At 57.2% G+C, this 23,225-nt stretch overlaps 1 protein-coding gene across 18 annotated transcripts in view; it reads right to left on the bottom strand.

Moving 5' to 3' along the window:
- The window catches only part of LOC106730389 (adhesion G protein-coupled receptor B1), a 57,334-nt gene that overhangs the window by 21,437 nt on the left and 12,672 nt on the right, over nucleotides 1-23,225 (bottom strand). For 16 of the 18 annotated variants that reach the window (XR_004326442.1, XR_004326447.1, XR_004326439.1 and 13 more), the window contains 4 exons: nucleotides 22,196-22,285; nucleotides 20,444-20,697; nucleotides 18,538-19,354; nucleotides 12,796-13,618 (listed from right to left, as the gene is read on the bottom strand). Coding sequence is in view for 1 of the 18 variants with exons in the window: in XM_032497935.1 (XP_032353826.1) it covers nucleotides 12,796-13,262 (467 nt within the window). In the remaining 17 variants the exon portion in view is untranslated. Of the gene's footprint in view, nucleotides 1-3,511; nucleotides 3,523-5,548; nucleotides 5,552-12,795; nucleotides 13,619-18,537; nucleotides 19,355-20,443; nucleotides 20,698-22,195; nucleotides 22,286-23,225 lie in introns of those variants that run through there. The other 2 variants (XR_004326454.1, XM_032497935.1) reach the window with 2 other exon arrangements.

Below are 23,225 nucleotides of genomic sequence, written 5' to 3'. Positions count from 1 at the left end.
TGAATAGGGAGCTTGTGGGCAAAATGTGTTCTGGGGCACCTTCCAGCTGGCCTCAGAGCCCTGGGCCCAGGCACAGAGACCCTAACAGTGTCATCCACTCAGAGATGACCAGGGGTGGGCAGTGGGTGGGCCCCCCACATCTGAGGTGGAGGCCATGGCCAGTGGTAAGCACCTCATGGACCTGGCTGCAGCCTACTCCCCATCACCTCTCTGCCCCCACCCACAAGCAGGCTGACTCTGGTCCCGAGGATGGGAAGCTGAGGCTCCCAGAGGGTGGAATCTGCCCCAGGTCCCACAGTCTTGGGGACTGCGAACGTCACACTCACTGGGCTGGCTAGACTGCGCACAGCCTGCTGCCCTAGGGGCCAAGGGGCTGGGTCCACATCTCTGGAAAGCAATTTACCACCAAGATCTTCAAACTGTCCAGGGGACTCAAGGCCTAAGGAACAATCCAAAATGTGAGCAGAGCTGTCTTAGCGAGGGTGCTGGGCCACTGGGTGAACGGGCATCCCCAGTGCACTGCAGGCAGCCTTCAAACAGCCACTGGGGAGGGTTTCTGGGCTGTGGGGAGGGGCTTGTAATGACATCAAGGGGCCACATTAAACGGACCTGCAGCCACAGTGTAACCTCCCACTATGGCTAGCCTGGGCCCTGAGAGCACTTGGGCCCTCTTTCTTCCTTTTTCTTTTTTCAACCTTTTTTGATACTCCACTTTGAACAAAGAGCTTGCACCACGTGCAAAACCCAGAGAAAAGCAGTTGACAGCAACCAAAGCCAGAGAGCCAGTTTCCCAAGGCTATGGGGTCTGCCCCTGCTCTCCCCAAGCCCAGGCCCCTGCCCCAGCCCATCCTCACAATCCCAGACCCAGAGTTGGAAAGGGCAGTGGAGTCTGCCATATGGCCCTAGATACTTCCACCACAGGGCCTTTGCACTGCCTGTTCCTTCTGCCAAAATGCTTGTCCCCAGACACCCGGTACACAGTACTGTCAGGCCTCTGCTCAAGCACCACCTGAGGCTTCTGTGAACCTGCTCTGAAAGGCACCTCACCCCACCTGCCACTCAGTACACTGGCTCCACTTTTTGGCCTGTGCCATGACCTGACAGTTTCAAAGGGAACTATACGTTCCCACTTTCCTGTCTCTCCTCGCTGGGGATCAGAGGAGGCTGAGGTCTTGAGTGATTACTGACCACTGACAAGGCAGTCCTCCTAAAGCAGTGCCTTGTCAGTGATCAGTAATCACTGAAGACTGGATGGGTGGGTGGATGGGAGGATACGTGGATATATCGATGGGTGGATGGATGGGTGGGTGGATGGATGAATGGATTGAGGGACTGGATGGGTGGATGAGTGAGTAAATGGGTGGATAGGTAGGTGGCTGGATAGCCAAGGGAGTAGATGGATAGAAGGTGGGTGGGTGGATACCTGAGCAGGTGGACAGGTGGATGGAGGATGGATGGATGATAGTCATCCCTCCCTGACAAATTCCATAGTTGCTGACACACAGCACTACAAACTGGCCCCACGCCCCTTGCAGCCTCCCCCCCGCACCCATCCATCCTCCTCTCCAGTCACATACTCATCCTGGCCTCACGTTCCTCCTGTACCCTCTAACTTCCACACCTTTGCTCAAAGTGTGTTTCTGCCTAAAGAGCTTCCTCCTGTTCTCTGACAGAAAAACACAGACTCCTCTAGGGTCAGCCACTGCGGGAGCCTCCCTGACCTCATTTACACACCTCCGTCACCGCACCACACCCAGCAGTACGGACTTGCCACACGTAGCCCCCTGGCCCACAGGCTGGCCTGGGGACTGGTGGAACCAGGGATGAGAGAGGTGGCTGGTGACAATGACATGCAGCTCATACAGACCCACCCCAATGGACACCAAACCTCTAGGGAGGAGGCCCAGCCACCACCAGGGTGATCTGGCCCATTGGGACCTGGTCACTAAGTTCTCTCCCACCCTGTCACCACAAATTCTGACCCTCCTCACTTCTGGATGCTGCCCCCATTACAGGGCTTTTGCACAAAAACTCTTCCCTGTTACTACATAGCTCTCCACCTTTCTCTTTGCTTCCTTGTGTCTGGGTGGACACCTGGCTCTGGGCACCCACGCAGGGCCCTGTAACTCTAAATCACTGCCTGGTCAGTCCAGCCCAGTGCCCTGTCCCCCTGGTTCCCGCTGCTGCAGCACCTGGCCTGGGCTGGTGCTACTGCCTGACAAGGAACTAGCCCAGAGCCCCAGGAGCACCCCCGTCTGCTTCCCATCTGATCCCTCGGGGCCTCACCCTGCTGCACCAGTTCTTGGCGGTGCTCTTGCAAAGCTATACCACCTGCATGTAACCTGGCCGGTGTTGGGGGGACCGCCACACCCCTCTGGATCCCCAACTGTGGACTTCCCTGGGAAGGGTGGAAGCCAGCTGGGTGGGACCCTGCTGCCTTAGACCCTCACCTGGGCAGGGAGACCGTGCAGGACAGACGGAGTGGGGGAGTCAGTGGCCCCCAAACCTGAAGTCTGCGCACCTCCCCTGCTAGGTCGGCCTCCCCCCGAGGCCCGAGGCCCCAAAGACAAAAAGCGCAGATGAACTTACAGGTCAGTTTCAGGCCACGGACTACAAGTCTGGTTGGTGGTGTCCTGGGAGGGAGGGGGAGCTTTCAGGCCACCTGCCGGCCCCACGGGCCCCACCCAACCATCACTGCAGGGCCCACCCTGTGCCCGGCACTCTGCTTACCCTCTTCCCACAGAGTAAGAGTTTGAGGGGGAGGAACTGAGACCCAGAATGGGGAAGGGACTGGCTCAGGCATCTAAGCCTTGCTTTGTGGCCTTGGACAGCTCCTATCCCCTCTCTGAGCCCAGATGGGGAGCAGGAGCTAAAGTCCAGTTTTATATGCCCTGGTGGCCACTCCAGTGTCTGGATGACCTCAAAGACCGCCTCCCCGGGCAGTCCACACCAAGCCTTTGCCAGTTGCTTCTGGGCCTGGAAGATAGAAGGGGTGGGTGCCATCTCTTACAGGTACCAAGGACTTCCCACATCAAGAAAGTCCTCTGCAGTCCCCAGTCATGGCCATGGCTGACTTACATCCACATAGTGTGCCACTGGGGACACAGGACTGTCAGAGTACAGAGGGCAGAGGAGGACCCTGGAGAGATGGGCTGGGCTGGGTAGGAGACCCCTGTCCCAGCCTGACCATTATCTGGTTGTTTGGGTAGTCGATAGAAACACAGCGGATGTAGGTGGGGGCTCCCAGTAGGCGATTCCCTCCTCGTCCAGCTCACAGCGTAACAGGATGAGGCATGGGGAGACGGCGGGTCAGCTCTGTCTCCTGATTCGCAGGTGGGTGTCCACCTCAAGCACAGGAGTCCCACCCATGGCTCCCAGGAACAAGCCCCTCCAGTTGGAACCCTTAGCACCAGAAGCAGACACTTGCCCGTGGCCACAATACAAACGACCCAGCACAAGGGACAGGCCTCCCTAGATGTCTTTCATTTAAAACAGTTCTGAACAAATGCTTCATGTCGGGCACTGCACCAGGTCCTGGGACATGGCAAGAGCCACACCTTCAGGGACCCCACCTGCGTGGGGGCAGAGACCTTTCCTATCCAGAGCTCTGGGGAAAACCAATAGCCGGGCAGACCCTGCTCAGCTCCACCCATGGGGGCAGGGGACCCGATGGCCTGGGTGTGCCGCAGCAGGCGCCAGGCAGCCTTGGGGCCAACTGACATCAGGTGTCCACTGCCTTAAACACAGGTACAGGCTGTGACCCAGAACTTACTCCCAGGGAATCAGGCACACTTGCGCACACACACGGCGGCGATGACCCTAGGAGACTGCCACAACCCTGTCACCCAACAGAAGCCACAGGGCAGGACAGGACCCTGCTCTACTGCATGGTACACAATCAAAACGAGGGAAAATGTGGTTGTACACGCAGACAAAAGGCCAGACAAGTCACACCATCCCACGACCTGGGTTTTCTTCATTTTACTTCTGTGGATTTGCAACACGCTACCCAGACGCACACTGTTCTATAAACAAAACACGGTGGGGGGGTTGCAACCACAGCTGGGAACACACAGCCCCCCTAGGGGGAGGGTCCCTGGGAGGACAAGGAACCCACAATACACTTGTTTTACAGAAAGTAAACACAGGCTCAGGGAGGGTCACTTCCTGAATGTTGCACAGCAAAGACAACTCCAAACCTGCTTGCACTCTTCAAATATGAGGGGCAAAGGACATCAATGCACTGATGTGCCAAGCCCCTTCTGGGAGCCCACTCTGCCTTTTCCACATCTCCCATCACTCCACAGGGCTGCACGGGGATTAAGACACCACGTTCACAGCCAACTTCCCACTTAGTGATCCTACAAGCCCCGGCTACTGTGTTAACGTCTCTGTGCCTCAGTTTCCCACATGTCAATGGGTGGCTCCATGGGACACTGCACTAAAGGACTTAAGGCGCTGGTTCCTGGTGAACTCTCAGGACACAGTGGTCCTGAGCCTCCGCCCCACCCCACCTGTACAGCCCCGGCTTCAGGGCCTGGGCTTCCTGGGCATGGTATGGCCGTGTGACCTGTGCTGACAGCCCCTTGGGCTAGCATCTCAAGGATAGGAGTCCCCCACGACACCGACCCCTCAGTCCTCACCTGTGGTATTGTGAGGACACCAGACTGCGGCCACCTCTCTGGCCAGGATCTCCTTCCAGAGCACAGCACCGAAGCTGTCCTCATCACAGATCTCACAGGGCTCTGCCCAGGGGCCGGGACGTGAGTGGGGGTGGGGACAGGAAGAGGGGTGGAGAGCTGGCAGCAGGGCCAGGAAGGCCAAGATCCCTCCAGGAAATCCATCATCACAAGCAGGAGTCATTTCCCAGGAGAGCTGAGCCCCAAGCCCACCCAGTCTCTCAGGAAGCCCCTCCCCAGAGGCCAGCGATGGGGTGGGGGGACACTCACTGGGACACCATCGGGTGCTGCATTGCTGGTGCTCATCTTGGGGGCTCTGGCCGGCTGCTACCCCTAAGAAGGGCCCTAATCAGGCATGCTCCCCCTGCTGTATGCCACCACCACGTGACACTGCATCTGCTCCCCGATGCCCAGGGTGCCACTTCCATCCACTGCGGGCTGCCGCCATGCATAGAGGACAAGGAGGATGCAGATACTGGAGCCACAGGGCTGCTGACACAGGGACAAAGGGGCAGGAAGCCATGAGAAGAAACTGAGACCCTGAGAGTGGAAGCCAAGCTCAGCTTGATACAGGAAAAAACAAATGCTTCACATGCACTTGATCCCTCATCATCACCCCCCTGCCCCAGCATCCCCAGGGGCACTGCAAGGTCCCACAATGAGATGCCACGTGGTCTCGCCCCTCCCTCGTGGTTCATGCCCAATAGGTCCCCCACCCACATGTCCCTCGGCAAGGCCCTGCCGTGGGCACTGCTGCAGGAAGCAGTCTCAAGTTTCCACCCCATGGCCCTTGCACTTGGTGCCCTGTACGAAGGCCCACTGTACTCCCGTGTGCCCTGCTGCCACCCGCGGAGCAGCTGGTGGAGCACGGGCTCCAACTTGTCTTTCAGGGGAGGACCCCTCCCAAGCACGGATCTGGGACAGAGCAGCCTGGCGGTCAGGAGGCGAGTGTGGGCCCAGAGGGGATTAGCAGTGGGGTGTGATGCAGAGGCCAGCTGGGCAGGGAGGGGCAGAGGTGCTGGGGAAGTTGGGGTCCGGTGCCCACCCCACTTCCCCCTGGAGACTCGGTGCCCTCCAGCACTGTCTACAGGCAGCTGGGCCAGGGTCTCCACTGGCTTTGCGTCCAGGTCCCCAGTGTGGGGGCTGGAAAAAGAGCTGGAGCCCCAGCTAGGTCTAAAGAGTGAATGAATGAATGAAGGAAAGACACCCCACCCATCCCAGTGTTGCCTTACACAACAGGGTGATGGGGAGATGGGGTTGAGAATGGTGCTTGGGCTCTGTTTCCTGGGCACAGGTCCTCGCACCCTGCTGCCCTCTCCCTGTGGTCCTCGGTCCAGTTTCCTCTGAGCATCGTCTCCTCATCCCGCTCCTGCCCCAGCCATGACCTGTGCGCTCGTTCTCCCACGCCCCCCAGGGACAGCACAAGTGATCAAGCTCTCACAGCTGCTGGCTGAGCACCAGGCTGAGCCTCCCCGACACCCAGCAGACTGGCTGCTGAGGGCCTCCAGGCCCCTCCGGCCACCCTCCTTCAAGCCCTCTCCTGGGTCTTCTCCATCCTGGCCCTCTCCCCTCAGCAGTCATGACTTCATTCCCCCAAAGACCTGAGCCCCTTAGTAGCCCCAGTGCCATGGGGGACACGATGAGGGACAGCCTCTAAACACTGAGGAGCCATTGAGGAGTGAGGAATGGAGAAGCCTCACATCTGGGGCAAGCACTCCAGGCCATGCTGATGGGCTCGGGAAGAGGCTGCTTCACCCAGGCTTTCTCTCCGAAGGCCACACTTAACCCAGATCACTCCCTCTTCAAGGGACCCTGGTGCCATCATCCTCTTTATTCTCAGGATCGCCCTGAGGCCTCTGCCCTCCCAGCAAAGCAGGGTTAGGGTGAACTCAAGGGCACGCAGCCTCACCAAGCACCTACTGTGGGCCACGTTCAGGCCGGGCCAGGCACCCTGCATGTGCTGACATGGCACCAAACGTCGTACCAGGAACGAAGGAGACGGCACTGCCAAGGCCCAGCTCCAGAACCTAAGCTACACCTCGGCCACTGCCCCATGCCACCTACTCCACTGGGACTGGAGCAAGGGAGCTGGGCTGCCTGAGGGCAGGTCACACCTGGCCTGGCAAGAGGGTCCCCAATGCCACTTGGAGCCTGGCTTCTCTGTGGCCCTGGGAAGCAGACCCACCTCCTGGGGTGAGAATGAGGATGGCACAGATCCCAGAGGGTGGGCTCTGAAGCCAAAGGGCCAGGTTCACATGGTGGCCCCGCACCCACCATCATGGGCCCGTCAAGTACATCCCATCCCAGCCTCACACCCATCATCTGAGGACGGATTGATGCCTGAAATGGGAGATGACAGATGTGGACACGTTACTGGGATCAGAGTTGATCCCAGGGAACCCACTTTGATGGCCAGCAGGTGCAGTGTCCAGGTGCTCTCCTCTGGAGAGGTCTGCTGGACAGGTGCAGAGTCCCCTCCCAGCAGTCCCCGTGCCTGTTCTGGGAACCAACCATCAAGGGGGTCTGATGAATGAACTGGTCACTAGGAAGGGACACCACTAACTCCCCCAATTTGGAAGGCGGGGCTCCTTCTCCCTGCTGAGTTATGTGGCAACCGAGAACTCCACACCCCCCACGCCCTTCCAGAAACTTCTCTCCTCTCAGAGCCAACCCTCCCACAGGTCCCACTTTCCCCTGAACCCAGAGGCAGAGTCCCTCTGCCAGACAAGGGACAGATAGAAGGGGTGGCTCCAACCTTACTGGGGTGGGTGTGCACCGTGCTTGACCCCTGAGCTTCTAGCTGTGCAGTAGAGGCCCAGGGAGGACTTGCCAGGGAGGGCCGCGGGCGGGGGCAGGGCTGAGCTCTGCATGGACCCTGACTCTGGGGGGGCCAAGGGCCTGGTTCTGAGCCCCATCCTGGGTCTGGACACAATGCCTTGTGATCCCACAAGGGAAGCCTCTCTGCTCTCATTGTTCAGATGGGAAGATGTGAGCCTGTCCACGTGAAGCAATGCCCTGCCTCCCCTATTGAGGAGGGGGCCGAGTGGGATGGGGCTCCACACTCTTCAAAGAAGGTTGCTCCCACCAAGGTTGGCTCTCTGGGGAGCAACCTGGGCAAGGGAGTCCTGCCTCCCCCCTGCCCCTGCTCCATGCTGGTCACCTCAGTACACAGAAGCCTTGCGTCTCAGACCATCCAGGAACCAAATGTTCACTCCACGTACAGCAGAGACAACTGAGACTCAAAGAAACGTGGTCCAGACAGCCAGGAGGGTCTGCCCTGGAGACAGCGTGGAGGCCCAAGTCTCAGAAGACAGGTGAAGCCAGGGTCTCAAGGATACTGCACAAATAGGACTTCACTCTGAACTGGGAATGTTGTGGAAGGACCCTGGGGGCCAGGGGGAGGAGAAGGGGAACAGACCAGGGCCTGGAGGAAGGCAGGGAGCCCCAGGACTGCCTCCATGCCCTTGGGAAAGGGTAGGGGAGAGGCTCTGAAGGTATGAGAGCCGAGGCTACCCAGACATCGGGCCTTCAACACTGCCACTTCGCTCAGGTGACCTCAACAGCCCATGACCATCCCTATTTGGGAGATGCAGACAGAGGCACCAAGTTATCCACCAGGCTGACAAGGAGAGGAGCTGGGATCAAACCCAGGATCAGATTCCAAGTGCTCTGCTCACTGGCCCCCAGACTAAGGCTGCCTGCCAAAACTGACCACAGGGTCCTCCGCCTGGCACTCTACACCTCAGTGGTCTCCCTGCTGAGCCATCCCACCCCATCACACTGAGATAAAGGGAAAGAAGCCTGGGATCCAGGAGACAGGACTGGAAGCAGGGCCAGGGTGGGCACATCCTGCCCATCCCCCTTTTGCTGCCCCAGCCCAGGTCCCAACTGGAAGCCTGAGTGACGAGGAAACTGGCAGTGGGTGGGAGAGAGAGGATGCCCCTTGTTTCCAAGGCAACTGCTGCAGCACTCAGTCTTTCAGGATAGACTCAGGTTAGGCCTCAGCTGCTAAAACACCGATTATTTCAGGGCTGGTTACCTTGGTAACTCAGGTGGTGAGGATGTGGTGGGAGGAGGGGGCGGAGAGGAGGGATCAGATCAGGATAGGCCACGCAGGGGGCCAGTGGCTCACAGGACTGCCCGCCCCCCAAGCCTAGACATGACCCTGGTCACACACTGAGTCTTGATCTTCACCACAGACTGACTTCTGATCCTGGACACAGGGTGCTTGGCCCCAGTAATACACAAGCCCTGATTCTGGTCACAGACCACCCCCCGACCTTGGCTGCACTTTCACCACAGAGCGACACTCAACTACTGGTGGATGCTCTGCATCACGTATGGAGCCCTGATCCCAGAAGCTGACTGCCCCCTGACCTTGGCCACGCTCCCATCATGGAGGGACACTCAGCGAGTGGTGACTGCTAGTTTTGTTGTCATTGTTGTATCTTTAACGTGTGTCCCACTCATAGCTGACACTTGACAAATGTTATTCAGACTACTGCATCCACAATGGGGGACTGTCCACAAGGACTCCTGGGGCCCGCAGTGCTGGGCAGAGGCTCTCAAGACCCCCTTTGCTGGGTGGCCACAGGGCTCCTGGGCTGGGTGGGCTATTAGGGGGCAGCAGAGCAGTGGGCAAGGCTGGGGGTTGGGCTGCCCCTCTCAGGCCCAGACAGAAGCAGCCATTCTTCCCTGGCTCAATGCCCCCTCTGTCTGTAAGCCTCGTTTCTGTCTCATTACTGCATTAACAGAGCCAATTAATGGTGGCCAGGTAGCCTTGGCCACCTAGGAGAGAGGGCACATGGTGAGGGGGCTCCCAGCCTCCTTCCCACCCTGATGGCCCAGCCTGGAGGCTGTGGCCTCCCTGGCCCCTGTGGCCCCAGTCGGCCAGGATGAGGGCCCTGCGAGAGGCCTGCATCCTGCTAGGCCTTCCTGCTTCCTGGACAGAGCTCTCCTCAGCCCAGCAGGTGGGGCAGCAGAGGCAATGGGTCAGCCCCTGTCCATTCCTGCCCTGCTCTCGCCTACCAGGCTGGTTCCCTAGGCATCCAGGGCGTGGTCCAGAGCCTCTGAAGTTAGGGCCTGTCCTGGGGCAACGGGACTCCTCCTCAGCCCCCTGCATGGATGTGCAAATGAGGACCACAGGGGACAGGACCTCTCTCTGAATTCCCCCACACAGTCCCCAGTACCCCCTACCCCAGCACCCATGGGTCCTGACTTGGCCCATATGACCAGGGGTAGGAAAATGCACAAAAGACTACCATGAGAGAGAGAGGGACATGGAGCTGAGAGGCCAGGGGAGCGGGAGAGTAGCTGCAGAGATGCCGCCAGGCAGACAAGAGGTGGAGGACAGAGGACAATTGCTCTGGCCCAAGAAACACTTCCCAGCCAGATGCGTGATGTAGCTATGTCACATTTGGACAGGCCAGGCGGGGGCAGGCCTGAGAAAGGGCCATGTGTTGGCCTGGGCCTCCTGCTGGCTCCCAGCTGGGCTACAGATGGAGGGACACGTGACCCAGCCTCCCCTAACCAGGGTGAGGGGCGAAGCTCCCTAGCACAGGCTCAGCCAGCAAGAACTGGGGCCGGGCACCTGCCTAGCTCAGCTACGTGTCTTCTGAATGACTGCTGGACCTCTTTAGTCTGTGTGCCACCCCACCCTGACATACATGTGCACACACACACACTCCTCCTACCAGTAAAGTGCAGTGCAGGAGACACCACGGGCGGGACAACCAGGTGACAAGAGCTGGTTCTGCCCTCTGTCTCCCCCTTACAAGCTGTGTAACCCTGGATGCTGCCTTAACATCTCTGTGCCTCATTCCACTACATAAGCATTAATCCAGGGCCTCCTGTGTGCCGGGTTTCATCAGCCAGCAAGCAAACTCCTCTGCCTTGTTGGGGGCTACATCGTGGCAGGACAGAGAATAAGGGCACAGGAATTACCCGGTGTTCACAGGCGATGCCATGTGGGAGGAGAAAGAGACAGGGTGCAGTGAGAGCATGGCTGGGGCTGCTGCCACTTGAAGCAGCATGGTCAGGGGGTCAGGATGGCCAGGGCACAACAAGCTGAGGGAAGGGGCCCTGTGGGTGTGCGGTTGAGTGTCCCAGCCCAGGGAACAGCCTGTGCAAAGGCCCTGCGCAGGGGGCCGCCTCACTGAGGAGACATCCCCGGGCTGCTGGGAGGAGTAAACTGGTTGACAGGCGGTGCTTCCTGCACAAAGGAGACACTCAGATGTGGCTGCTGTCACCACCACCAAGATCTTTACTTCAAGGTCTCAGAGCATCAAGGCATTCGGAGTCCCAGGCACGCACATGGGGTCTGAGCTGCCTCTGGGCCGAATGATCGTGTCCTGTCCTGCAGCCGAGCTCCCCACTTTATATCGTGGCAGCCTCAGCCCTCAGGACCTGCCAGCCATCTTCCCCCAAGGCCCCCAGCCCTGCCACACAGCCTTGACATGCGCTTTGTCACAACTGCTGAAAACAGCCTACACACACACACTCACACGATGGATTCGAGTACCTCCCACGCTCACAAACACAAAAGAACGCAATGCACACACGTACATACTGACATGCTGGAAGGGGGCAGGCGTGATCGTGTGCACACACGTGCCCCATGCACTCAACACATGCACACACACCCCTTGTACACACTCCACCCTGAAGGAAGGAGGAAAGCTGCCCCAGCCAAGGTGGCAGTGACCTCCACCTTGCCCAGCTCGAAGATCTGCCCTCAGGCCTCCAACCCCAGTGCTGGGGACCCTGATACACGGATGCAAGATTGAGATTTTCTGATGTTTCCTGGATGCCACACTTGCACCCTCTTCCTGGGGTTTTGGCCACCTCTTCCCTCATTTTCTGATCCTCTCCGGCACCACGCTGGTTCAACATGTTTCTCACCCAGGGTACTCGGACAGGGGCCGTGAATAGAAACAGGTCCAGGATAAACAACCTCCTTTGTAACTTCACTTAGCTTATTCTGTGCCTCTACAGATGCTATTCTGTGGGATCCATGAGTGCCACTGGCTCAGGAGAGGCCAACGGCCGTGGACAACATTACCTGGTCCCGTGATGACCTGCTGGCAGGAAAGCCCAGCCCAGACTGGCCCCTGCTGCCCTCCCAGCCCTGGCTAAGGCCCCAGCCTCCCGCAACATCCTGCACTTCCTTCAAAGGGGGGCTCCCCTCCCAAGTGTCTGCAGGGTTCCCTACCTGCCCTGCTGCCATGGACGCACGCCCGGGGTCCCAGTTCACAGATCATGCCCTCCTGAACAGGTGCCCCACTCACCAAGGACACCAAACAGCTAAGAAGGTGGACTGTGCCCCCAACCCCACCTTGCTGGGACCCGCCCAGCACACTGGTACACCCACCTTTCCCTCTGACAGCCACAAGGCTTGCCCACACCTCTTTCAGAATCTTAAACACAGGCACCTGAGCAAGTCAGCCCGGCTCCAGATAACATGAAGCCCTGACACCAGGGAACCCCCTCACCCCGCACCTGACACCTGCTTCTTGTGTTTGGGTGTTACCGCCTCCTCCCTCCCCCGACCTGGAAGGCAGCACCAGGACACAAAGGACTTTCCTTGTACCTCTTCACTGTTCTTAGTCCCTGGAGCAGAACACCTCCCAGGATCTGGGGAACTAGCTGTAGGATAAGGATTTCTGCGGCCACAACACAGGCAGCCCTCAAACGGCATCTCCTGACCACACACCCCGAAGGCCAACTCTCATTCTGCCCCCATGTCCCAGGAAACCCCTGCAGGCCACAGCAGCCTACTGGCCCATTAAAACCATCCTACCTGCAGAAGAGGAGGGGCCTTCCACCAGCCAGAAATGAAAAACTCCCTCATCTTGGGAGAAACCAGACGCATCCTTCCCTGCACACTCAGCAAGCACCTCCCAGTGTGCCGGCACCACGCCCGGCCCTGGGGGCCTCAGGCAGGCACCCCAGGTCCCTATTCTCTCAGTGAGCCTGCAGAGAACTTCTCAGTGCAACTGGCTTCTCCAAGGGAGTGCTCAGGGACGGGTGGCCAGGGCAGGCCTGAAGAGGAGATCTTCTCCCCCGTGCCCTCTGCCCAGAATGCTGCTCTCTGCACCTCTCCCCAGTGGTCACTCACCTGGAGCGCATCCCCACCCCATCCTGGGTCAGGCTGGTGAGGCAGTTCTCAGGAACACCAGCCAAGTCACGGGGGTTGTGGTTGCCCATGACCAGGTGTTCCACAGAGAAGCTGTCGCTGGGGTGGGAAGGCCCCGCCCTGGGGCCCGGTGTCATCTGCTGTCTCTTGATCTGCAGGAACTGCTTACTGGCTTGCAGGAAGGCCAGGGGCCCCGAGGAATTGCAGAGCCTCAGCACCTCGTCACAGTTCTCCAGGCCCAGGTAGCTGGGTGTGGACTCCAGGAAGGATTCTAACTGGTAGATGCGGACGCAGGCGGGGCTGCTGCAGGTGGGCACCTTGGCCACCTTCATGCAGAGCTTGTAGCGGTGCAGGTTCGGCTTGCACAGGGTCCAGGAGCAGCACGAGGCATTGGCAGAGAACTCAGTGGCCGCCAAGAAGTACCCAAAGAACTTGCCCTGCACCAGCATGGGGCACAGCCCACCCCAGGACGCACATCCGTCTCTGAGGCCACACTTGGCTGGCGCCCAAGCAGCAGCAGCAGCAGCAGCAGCAGCGGATGGAAAACCCACAGGGCGCCTGGGGCAGCGGCCTGGCTCCTCATCCTAGCTGGAGGGACTGCCAAGGTTCCACAGGCTGAGCAGGCAGGCATGAGCCAGGCTTTGACATGCCAGGGTCTGGCGGCGAATAGGGCCAGGCCGGGCTTGGGCCAGGTTGCAGAGCTCTGAGCGGAGGCAGGAAGAAGAGAGGGCTTCAGGCGACCAAGGGGCAGCAGTGGCTCCTAACATCCGGGGACTGGACGCCAGCCTGGGGCTGCCAGCGGCGGCTGGAAGAGAAAGCAGAAGAGAGCACTATCAGCCCCGTGGGGAGGCTGGGACTCGAGCATGCTGGGGGCAGTGACAACCCCGAGCTTGGGGCCCTCACACAGGACCCGGGCCTGCTCTCAAACACCTGCTCTATGCACCTGTCTGTCACCTGCCAGTATGTTCACCTGCAGGGGCTGGAGGGGCAGGAAGCCAGGGGCCCAGGCACAACCTCTCCCACATAGGCCTGGGTAGGAGTAGTGGGCAGCCCCAGACAGGGCTGCAGGCCACATACGCCTTGGCTGTGCCCATCTGGACAGACTGGCATGGCCCCTCTGCTCTGGGCCTGCCTGTAAGCCCCGTGGTGACCATGGGGGTCATTCCCATTCTGGGCCTCTGTGGCCTCTCTGACCTCACCCCTCCCCAACCCCATCTTTCAGGGAAGGATCTGTAAACTCAGCCAGAGAAAGATCATTCCAGCCATCCCACAGCCTCCCTGCAGCTCCACTCTCTGAACCTCAGCCCATGTTGGTGCAAACTCCCCTCCCATCTCTGCCTCCTCGCATAAAAAAATGACCTATTCATTGGAGGATGAAGGCAGGGTCAGACCCAGATCTCTGGCCGTGACTTTGACATCCAACTGCCTCCTCTCAGCACCCTCCCACCCTGCCCCCTGTCACAGGGCCACACAGGTGCCCACATCAGCCTCCCATCTGCAATCCTGCCAGAAAGCTCCCTCCTTTATCCCCCACCCAGATCCTCCTGCAGCCACTGAGTCCAGGCTTCTGCCTGGACGGATCCCTGCATCCTGCCTTGGCAAAGTCAGCAAGGTTGCACTCCCCCATTTCATGGTGAGGAAACCGAGGCTCAGGCAAAGTCACAGTAAGGAGGCTTGAGTACCCACACCTGAACCCCACAGACTGACCCCCATCTCGTGCCCCTGGGGTCACCTGCCCTGCTCCAGGAGAGGGTGCCGGCTGTGTGCCGCCCACTCACACCCGGGGAAGGGGGGCAGCTCTTGGCCCAAGTGAGCGGGGATGCAGTAGAGCTGTCCTGGCCTCAGGAAGCCAGCACCGCCCTTCCTCGATTCGCCCCCTCGTGAACCCTGGGAAGTTCCTTCTGCCTACGAGCCTCAGTTTTCCTACCCTTCCCAAAGCCCCTGGCCGGCCACCACCCCACACAGCAGCAAGGCCAGAGGGCAGAGGAAGGAGACTGAAGTCTGTGCCCCAGAGCTGGCCCAGCCTTGTGGTGTTGGCACCTCTGCTCTGCATACCATGCACGCACTGGCCGCCTGCCCACAGGGACTCCTTGCTTCTTGCTGCCTGGGCCTAGCTGGCCAGTGACATAAGGTCGGTCACTGCTCTGCAGTCCCCTCCTAGCATCTGTCCTGACAGGTCTGTAGGCATGGCAAGAGCTGGATGTGGGCGGCCTCCGGCTCTGGGCCAACGGGGCCAGGACGGCTGGACTTGAGCTGCCCCTCTTATGGCTGTGTGGACTCGGGCCTGTCCCTCACCTCCCAGCCTCGGTGTCCCCATATGTAAGGTGGGAGTGAGGCTTCATGCACTCAGATAAGCATTAAGAGCTTGACCTACTGGTTTACCCAGAGATAGAGCAGGAGGGGACCTCAGGGGGAGAAAGGCTGGTTGGGGATGCTGGCTCACCAGGGGCAGCCCTGTGGGGGGTCTTCAGTGGCAAATGTTCATGTCCTCTGAGGAGGCAACTTGCCAACTCCTCATGCTGCCCCTCCAAGCAGTACTGGGCACACTTGCACTTGGCCCCTATCACTGGGAAGCCTGTTCTCCTGCCCTGCCTCTGGACCATTCTGAGGACACTCTTGGTGGTGGGCAGAGCCATCTGCCCTGGCCTCCTAATCAACATTTGGGGACAGAGACCAGGGCCAAGGTCCCACGGCCAATCCCATACCTGGGAAGGTGCCCACCCGGCCTGATGGCAGGGTGGCAGTGGGACCTGAAACCTCTCCTGAGCCTCAGCCCCAGCTGCAGCATGCCCTCCCCTGCACCCAACTTGGGACCTAATGCAGCCACCAGCCCCCAACCCAGGGCCCCAGCCCCAGAATGGACCCTCTCTGATGTCCTGGAGAACCCCAGCAGAAAGTCTGACCACAGTCCAGTGCCTCCCCCAACACCACCTTGCGTGACAGCCGCTTCACTCTGTCCTGTCCCCACTGACTAGGTGTCAAGGCTATTTCAAAACCCAGCACCTTCCCCCTCGAGGGGCCTGTACAGACTAAGATGGTTCAGGCTGGGCCCATACCCTCCCCTCCTCATTCCAGCCCCCTGGCAGCCCACACCACAGCCCTCCTGTCTGGAAAGTAGGTACAGCCCGGAGTAGATGCTCAGATTGTGTGCTGGGGGTGACAAGGTGGTGGAGGCAGGTGAGGGCAGGGCTGCCTCCACCACGCTGTGCACTCGCAGGCCTGGAGGGAAGAGCAGGGCTCACGGAGGGAGGGGACCACCACTGGGCTCCAGCCTGTGCCGGGTGCTGGGTCTCTGCAGCAGCAGTCCTAAAGGTACCTGCTGCAGCTCCACTTTGCAGACGGGCACTTGGGGGCCACAGAAGAGCAACCCTGGGGGGAACTCCCAGGTCCTGGGCGCCCAAGACTGGATCGAAGCCCAGGTCTGTTGGATGAATCCCTGCTCTCTGCATGGCCTGGCATTGCCCCAGGACAGGCAGAACCGATCTGAATTCTGCCCCTGTCCCAGGGTCCATGGGAGCCGGACCAAGTCGAGGCCCTCCCAGCATCCCTGTGGGCCGGCCTCGTCTGCACCAGCTCACTCCTCTCTCCAGCGCATGTCGGGTGAGCCAGGCCCACACTCTGTCCTGCACAGAGGGCAAGAGGGGGCAGTGAGCATTAGAAGCAGGACAGCACCCCAATCAGAAATGTCCCAGAGAGCCCACCCTGGCTGCACAGGGGGGCAGACCTTCGGGGAGGAAGGAAGCAAAGGAAAGATGCTCGGGACACAGGAGAGAGAACCTCAGCCCCAGCTGGGCTGTGGGGCCTGGGGGGGGGGGGCGATTCTGGCCTGGACCCTGAGGAGGAGGGAGGTACCAATGGGGAGGGAGTTTAGGGGCAGGTCAGGGCAAAGCCCTGTCAGGCAGCCACAGCCCTAGGACTGAGGCTCTGGAGTGAGACTTCAGCTACTCTTGGGACCAGAAGACAGCCCAGAAGAGCCCACCCATGAAGTTCTCAAACAGGGTTCCTTGGAGCCCTGCGACTCCACAGCAGGGACCGTCCTCTAGAACTTGAACCGCTCCACGCCCTGGGCTTTGGGGCAGGCTCTGCTGGTCAGAAGGCAGTCCTGCTATGTGTCTGAGCACCACGGAACTGGCCTGCTCTGCCTCTTCTGGCTGGATCTCGGGGCAGAGCTGGGCAGGGGCCCAGGCTGCCAGCATGGACAGCTCCTGCACCCTCCCACCTCCCAGACCCGCCAATGCCCTGTATCTCTACTCCTCAGAAAAGCCCTACATACGCTGCTCCACTCACCTCCTCCCCAGCTGCCAAGGACCAGTACTACCAGCATGCTGCCCGGGGAGGTGGGGGGAGCTGACCTCCACCTTGCCCAGACCGAAGATCTGCCTTCCCGGTCTCCCACCCCAGCACTGGGGGCCCCGAAAAATGTGTTTTTTTTTTTTGTTGGTTTTGTGGACTCCACACCTGCCCCCTCTTCCCACGGCTCTGGCCACCTCTTAGCTCCTCTCCTGATCCTCAGCTTTGAGGCTATGAACAAAATCAGGTCCAGGAAAGCCGGCTTCCTTTGTAACCCCACGTAGCTTGCTTGGTGCCTCTCCAGAGGCTATTTTGTGGAATCCAGGAGCCCCAATAGCTCAGGAGGGGCCAAAATCCCTGGACCTCATCACCTGGCCCCACGATGACCTGCTGGCATGAAAGCCCAGCCCAGCCTGGCCCCTGCTGCCCTCCCTGCCCTGGCTGTGGCCCTAGCTTCCCGTGACTCCCTGGGCTTCCTGCAAGGAGGGCTCCCCTCCAAGGATCTGCAAGGCCCCTCGCCTGCCCTGCTGCCATGGAGTCCTGTCCAGTGTCCCAGCTCACTGATAGTGCCCTCCTGTGCAGGTGGCCCGCTCACCAAGGAAACCAAACTGGTAAGAAGGTGAAGTGCCCCAACCCCTCCCACAAGGTTCCCACTCAGCACCCATGCATCCCCCACCTTTGTCGCTGAAGCTCACAAGGCTTGCCCGCACATCTCCCGGAATCTTGAACACGACCCCCTGACCAAATGAGCCTGTAACTCCGGGTGACACACAGGCCCAACAGCAGGGACCCAACCTCCCCATACCCACCGCATTTTATGTTTGGCTATTACTGCCTTCTCCCTCCCATGACCTGAAAGGCAGCTCAGGACACAAAGAACTTTCCTTGTGCCTCTTCACTGCTCCTCGTCCCTGGCACCAGAACACCTCCCAGGAGCTGGGTAACTAACAAGCTGCAGGGTAAGGATTTGTGCGGCCACAAGTGAAACCCCCAAGCTGCACCTCCTCACCACACTTCCCGACAGCCCACTCTCATTTTTCCTCCCGTGTCCCAGGAGGCCCCTGCAGACCCTGCCACAGGCCACGGCAGCCTGCTGGCCCATTAAAACTGTCCTACCTGCAGAAGAGGAGGGGCCTTCCACCAGCCAGAAATGAAAAACTCCCTCATCTTGGGAGAAACCAGACGCATCCTTCCCTGCACACTCAGCAAGCACCTCCCAGTGTGCCGGCACCACGCCCGGCCCTGGGGGCCTCAGGCAGGCACCCCAGGTCCCTATTCTCTCAGTGAGCCTGCAGAGGACATTTCTCAGTGCAACTGGCTTCCCCGAGGGAGCCCTCAAGGATGGTGGCCAGGTCAGCCCAGCAGAAGAGACCCTCTCCCCATTCCCTCTGTCCAGAATGCTGCTCTCTGGGCCTCTCCCCAGTAGTCACTCACCTGGAAAGCATCCCCGCCCCATCCTGGGTCAGGCTGGTGAGGCAGTTCTCAGGGCCACCAGTCATGTCACGGGGGTTGTGGTTGCCCATGACCAGATGTTCCACGGAGAAGCTGTCGCTGGGGTGGGAGGGCCCCGCCCTGGAGCCCAGGATCATCCTTCTGCGGCAGCAGCTGTCCCTTCATCTGCAGGAACTGCTTGCTGGCCTACAGTAAAGACAGGGGCCCTGAGGTGTCGCAGAGCCTTAGCACCTCGTCACAGCTCTCCAGGCCCAGGCAGCTGGGTGTGGACTCCAGGAAGGATTCCAACTGGTAGATTCCAACACAGGTGGGGCTGCTGCAGGTGGGCACCTTGGCCACCTTCATGCAGAGCATGTAGCGGTGCAGGTTCGGGTTGCACAGGGTCCAGGAGAAGTGCAAAGCATTGGCAGAGAACTCAGTGGCCGCCAAGAAGTACTTGAAGAACTTGTTCTGCACCAACATGGGGCATGGCCCACCCAAGGATGCACATCCGTCTCTGAGGCCACACTTGGCTGGTGCCCAAGCAGCAGCAGATGGAAAACCCATAGGGTGATCGGGACATCGGCCTGGCCTGTCATCTTTGGTGGGGCCACCAGGGTTCCACGGGCTGAACAGGCATGCGCGGGCCAGGCCCTGACATGCCAGGGTCCAGTGGTGAGCGGGGCCAGGCCGGGCTGGGGCCAGGGTGCAGGGGCTCTGAGCGGAGGCAGGAGGAGGAGACGGCTTCAGGAGAGTGAAGGGGCAGCAGTGGCTTCTAACATCCAGGGCCCTGACCCCGGCCTGGGGCTGCCAGCAGCAGCTGGAAGAGAAAGCAGGAAAGGGGACTATGGTGGGGAGTCTCGGACTCGGGCTGCTGGGGGCAGTGACAACCCCAGGCTTTGGGCCCTGAAACAGGCCTCGGCCTTGCTCACAGGCAACTGCTCTCTGTACCTGTCTGCCACCTGCCAGTGTGTCCAGGGGAGCAGGGAGCCAGGGATCTGGGCACATTCTTCCCAATCTATGCGTGGGTGGGAGCAGTGGGCAGCTCCGTTCAGGACTGTATGCCACATGGGTCTCGGTTGTGCACAGCTCGACAGACAGACTGACATGGGCCCCAGGGCTCTGGGCCTGCCTGCATGCCCCATGGTGGCCATAGAGATCATTCCCACTCTGGGCCTCTCTGACCTCACCCCTCCCCCAACCCCATCTTTCAGGGAAGGATCTGTAAACCCAGCCAAAGGGGATGCAGAACAGGGAAGCAGAGGAGAAAGGTCATTCCAGCCATCCCCCAGCCTCCCTGCAGCCCCACCCTCTGAACCTCAGCCCATGTGGGTGTGGAGACCCCTCCCATCTCTACCTCCTCACAGCAGGAGTGACTGGTTTTTTGGGGGATGAGGGTGGGGTCAGACCTCAGTCTCTGGCTGTGACTTTGACATCCAACTGCCTCCTCTCTGCCCCCACCCACCCTGCTGCCACAGGGCCCCTCAAGTGCTCCCTTCAGCTGCCCACCTGAGCTCCTGCCAGGAAGCTTCCCTCCCTTCTACCTGCTTCCACATTCATTTGCACACACATTCACTTTCATTTGGAAGCAGGAGAAAAGGAGGAAAGAGGATCCAGGCAACGCCTGTGCTAAGGCTCCTGAGCTGCCATTCAGCCTGTAAGTCCCAGCACAACAGGACTAACATTAGTGCCTACAAGTAACAGCTTGTTTTCTCCTTTAATATTTCTATGCTATTCCTTCTTCTACATTTATCAAGTTGACTTGAATAGCTGTGAACCCTGATTAATAACAATGATGGACATGTGCTGCTTCTGATTTTACTGGAATAAATGGAGATGAAATTTATCACAGCAATGGAGCTCATGCATCACGGAGTATCTGGGTTTAATCTCAGCTGCTAGCACTTACCAGGTACGAACGCAGGCAGGTAATTTGAGTCTCCCTTTGCTCACTTATACAACAGTGGATGATTAAGGAAAGCCGACTCTTGCCTCCTCTACACCATTGGTCTTATCAGAATGCTTTCTTCCAGGAGGCAGCACCCCAGGCTTGGCAGCATCTCTACAACCTGGCTGGTGCTGAATGGACACAGCAGCTCAGAGAACGGCTCTGTGACATGGGGAGACATTTGCAGCAACTGTCGATTTACATGGAGATCTTCTCTGAAACAAAAAAGGCAAGAGAGCAGCATTATGTAATCACATCTATAATTAAGGCTACAGGTAAAAAGTATGTTACTTTGAAACCAAGATCACTTATTGGCCAAATAACAGTGCTAATTACATCACAGACCTTCTAAATCATGGTATTTCTCACTTTAAATGGAAAAACAATCTTCAGTAACAATATTCAGTGGTGTTGCTTCTAAGTCATACTCACACTACACGGTTAATTTTCTATAAAATGAATCTAATGGTATAGTTCCCTTGCCTAAAAACCTTTAGTCATTCTCCAGTACACAGAAAACTCAGTATATTACTTCTTAGCTTTACATATTAAGTTGTTCACTGTAAGCCCCAAAACCCTATTTTCCAGTCTCTATACTTCTAACCCTTCCCCCTGACACACCATTTATAGCTTAACCTTCTGCTATCGTCCCCACAACGTCACCCTCTGAATATGCATGCTGCTTTGTCCCTTTAACTCTCTACACACCCAGGACTCTTTATCTACAACTCCCTCTTAATTCTGTCTAGAAAACTGACACCAATTATTTAAGCCCAGTTCACGCGTACGTGGGAACTCCTGTCTGACTGTCTCACACAGTCTATCCCTCTCTCCTCTTGTTCCTGCAACACTTTTGCCCATATGTCTCGTGTAGAGCTTTTAACACTATACTATGTTTATACAAGTACTTCTCTGCTTCATATGAAAAAATTAAGGAAAACATTGTACACTTACCTGTGCCCCCAGAGCCTACCATACTGCGGTGCATGGGGGGGGGCACAGTTGTGCGAAATGAAATACGTGAATGAATGAACTCCATATCTCTGTCTCTTATGCCAGCTGCCTCCCACTCATGCTCTGGTTTCCATCCTGTGTACATGTCTCCTACAACTATTATTGCTACATGGAGACCCTGGGTTGTGCTATGTCACTGTCACTGTCCTGTTCCCTATCTCTGTCACTCGTGGCCATAATGGTAGTGAGCAAAGCACCCACCCAGCAGTGCCGTGGTGGTGACGAGGGGAACGCTAGCTCCATGACACAGTACTTTCAACTGGGCATCTCACTACTCAACATTAATACAGCTGTATTCTAGGGAAGATTTCCCAAGAAAAATTCTACTCATCATTAACCCTTTCTGAGGATGACAGAAGTCTGAACAAATAACATGAAACCCAAAGAGAATACCGTTGCAGCTACTACAGCAAAGGGGGGGGGGCTCTGTGGTGACGATGTCCAGGGTGAGTGCAGGTTACAGCTCCAGTAATGTCTCTGTGATGTTAGTGTCTCTTATGCACAAAGATGAACACCCTCATGTCCAGACTCAGAGATCCACAACTGCTCCCAAATACACACAAACACACAATGTGTAGAAACTGCTATTAAAAGGAACTATCAACTGAAGAAATAATCACAATCAAAAGTTCTTAAGTGCAGGTTCAATAACTGTCTCTCCATTAGATGTTTCTTCCCAATATATTCTGCAAAATTTACCTAAAGTTTTTTTCCTGACTGTTTCAATCTGTTCAGAAAAGTGAGTGGAACCAGCTCTGCAGCTTTACCAGGCTTCAGGGACACAAGTTCCTGGAATGAAAGACAAAGATAAAATGATCTTTAATGCTAAATTTAAATACATTTTCCACAGATGTGAAGCATGAGCACCTACTTCAAAATTTTCATGAGCTTCTACACTGCATTTCAGGAGACCTCAACACAGGGCCTCAATTTTAACTAACGGCATATTGCAAATAAGCAAAATTTTAAAAGTACCATTCAAAACATCAGATTTTGATATAAAACCTATTTCAGAATTCTTAGAAAATGAAAGCACTAAACATTCAGGATTTAGGCGATGACACCTACAGGATGAAAAGGAAAACACACCTCCCCAAACTCCTCTCAGTGAATTTCACACTTGACATCAAAGTAGTAACTTCAAAGAAATGAAAACAAGAATAGAGTTATGATTTTTCTGACTAAGAATTCTGAAATTTTATTTCTGATGCCTGGTGGACTTTGAAATCAGAAGTGTCTTAAGAAACTAACTTAGGGTTGTAACTCGAAGAGGTTGACCACTTTTCGTAAGACCTATTTCTGTAAAATCGAAGACTTTCAATGTGCCCTCCCCTTGAACTTCCCTACATACCACTGGCTCTCCTTTTCTTCTTGAGACTCTCTGCATACTTGGTTTCTGTGACCCTATTCCACCTTTCCAATTGCATGTTTTATTGCTAAAATGCAAAGACTGTCTACAGGACAACATATTATATTGTCAAATAAAAATAAGACAAGTTACTGTGGCTGAAAAATTTACAATATAAATAGTAATTTGTCATAGTATTTGCAGATCAGTAATAATTAGCTGACAGAAATAACTGTAGTTTATACCACTTTTATGCAATACACCTCAAAACAGAGAAGGTAATTATCACAAATGAAAAGGAAATGTTACTACTGATCTTCAGACATTGAAAAGAAACCATTATGAATTAATCTGTGTTGAGAATTTGAAAATTTAAACAAA

This window comes from Camelus ferus, chromosome 15, assembly GCF_009834535.1.
Source record: "Camelus ferus isolate YT-003-E chromosome 15, BCGSAC_Cfer_1.0, whole genome shotgun sequence".
In the NCBI taxonomy this organism is placed as follows: Eukaryota; Metazoa; Chordata; class Mammalia; order Artiodactyla; family Camelidae; genus Camelus; species Camelus ferus.
This window is presented reverse-complemented; position numbering and strand designations above follow the sequence as displayed.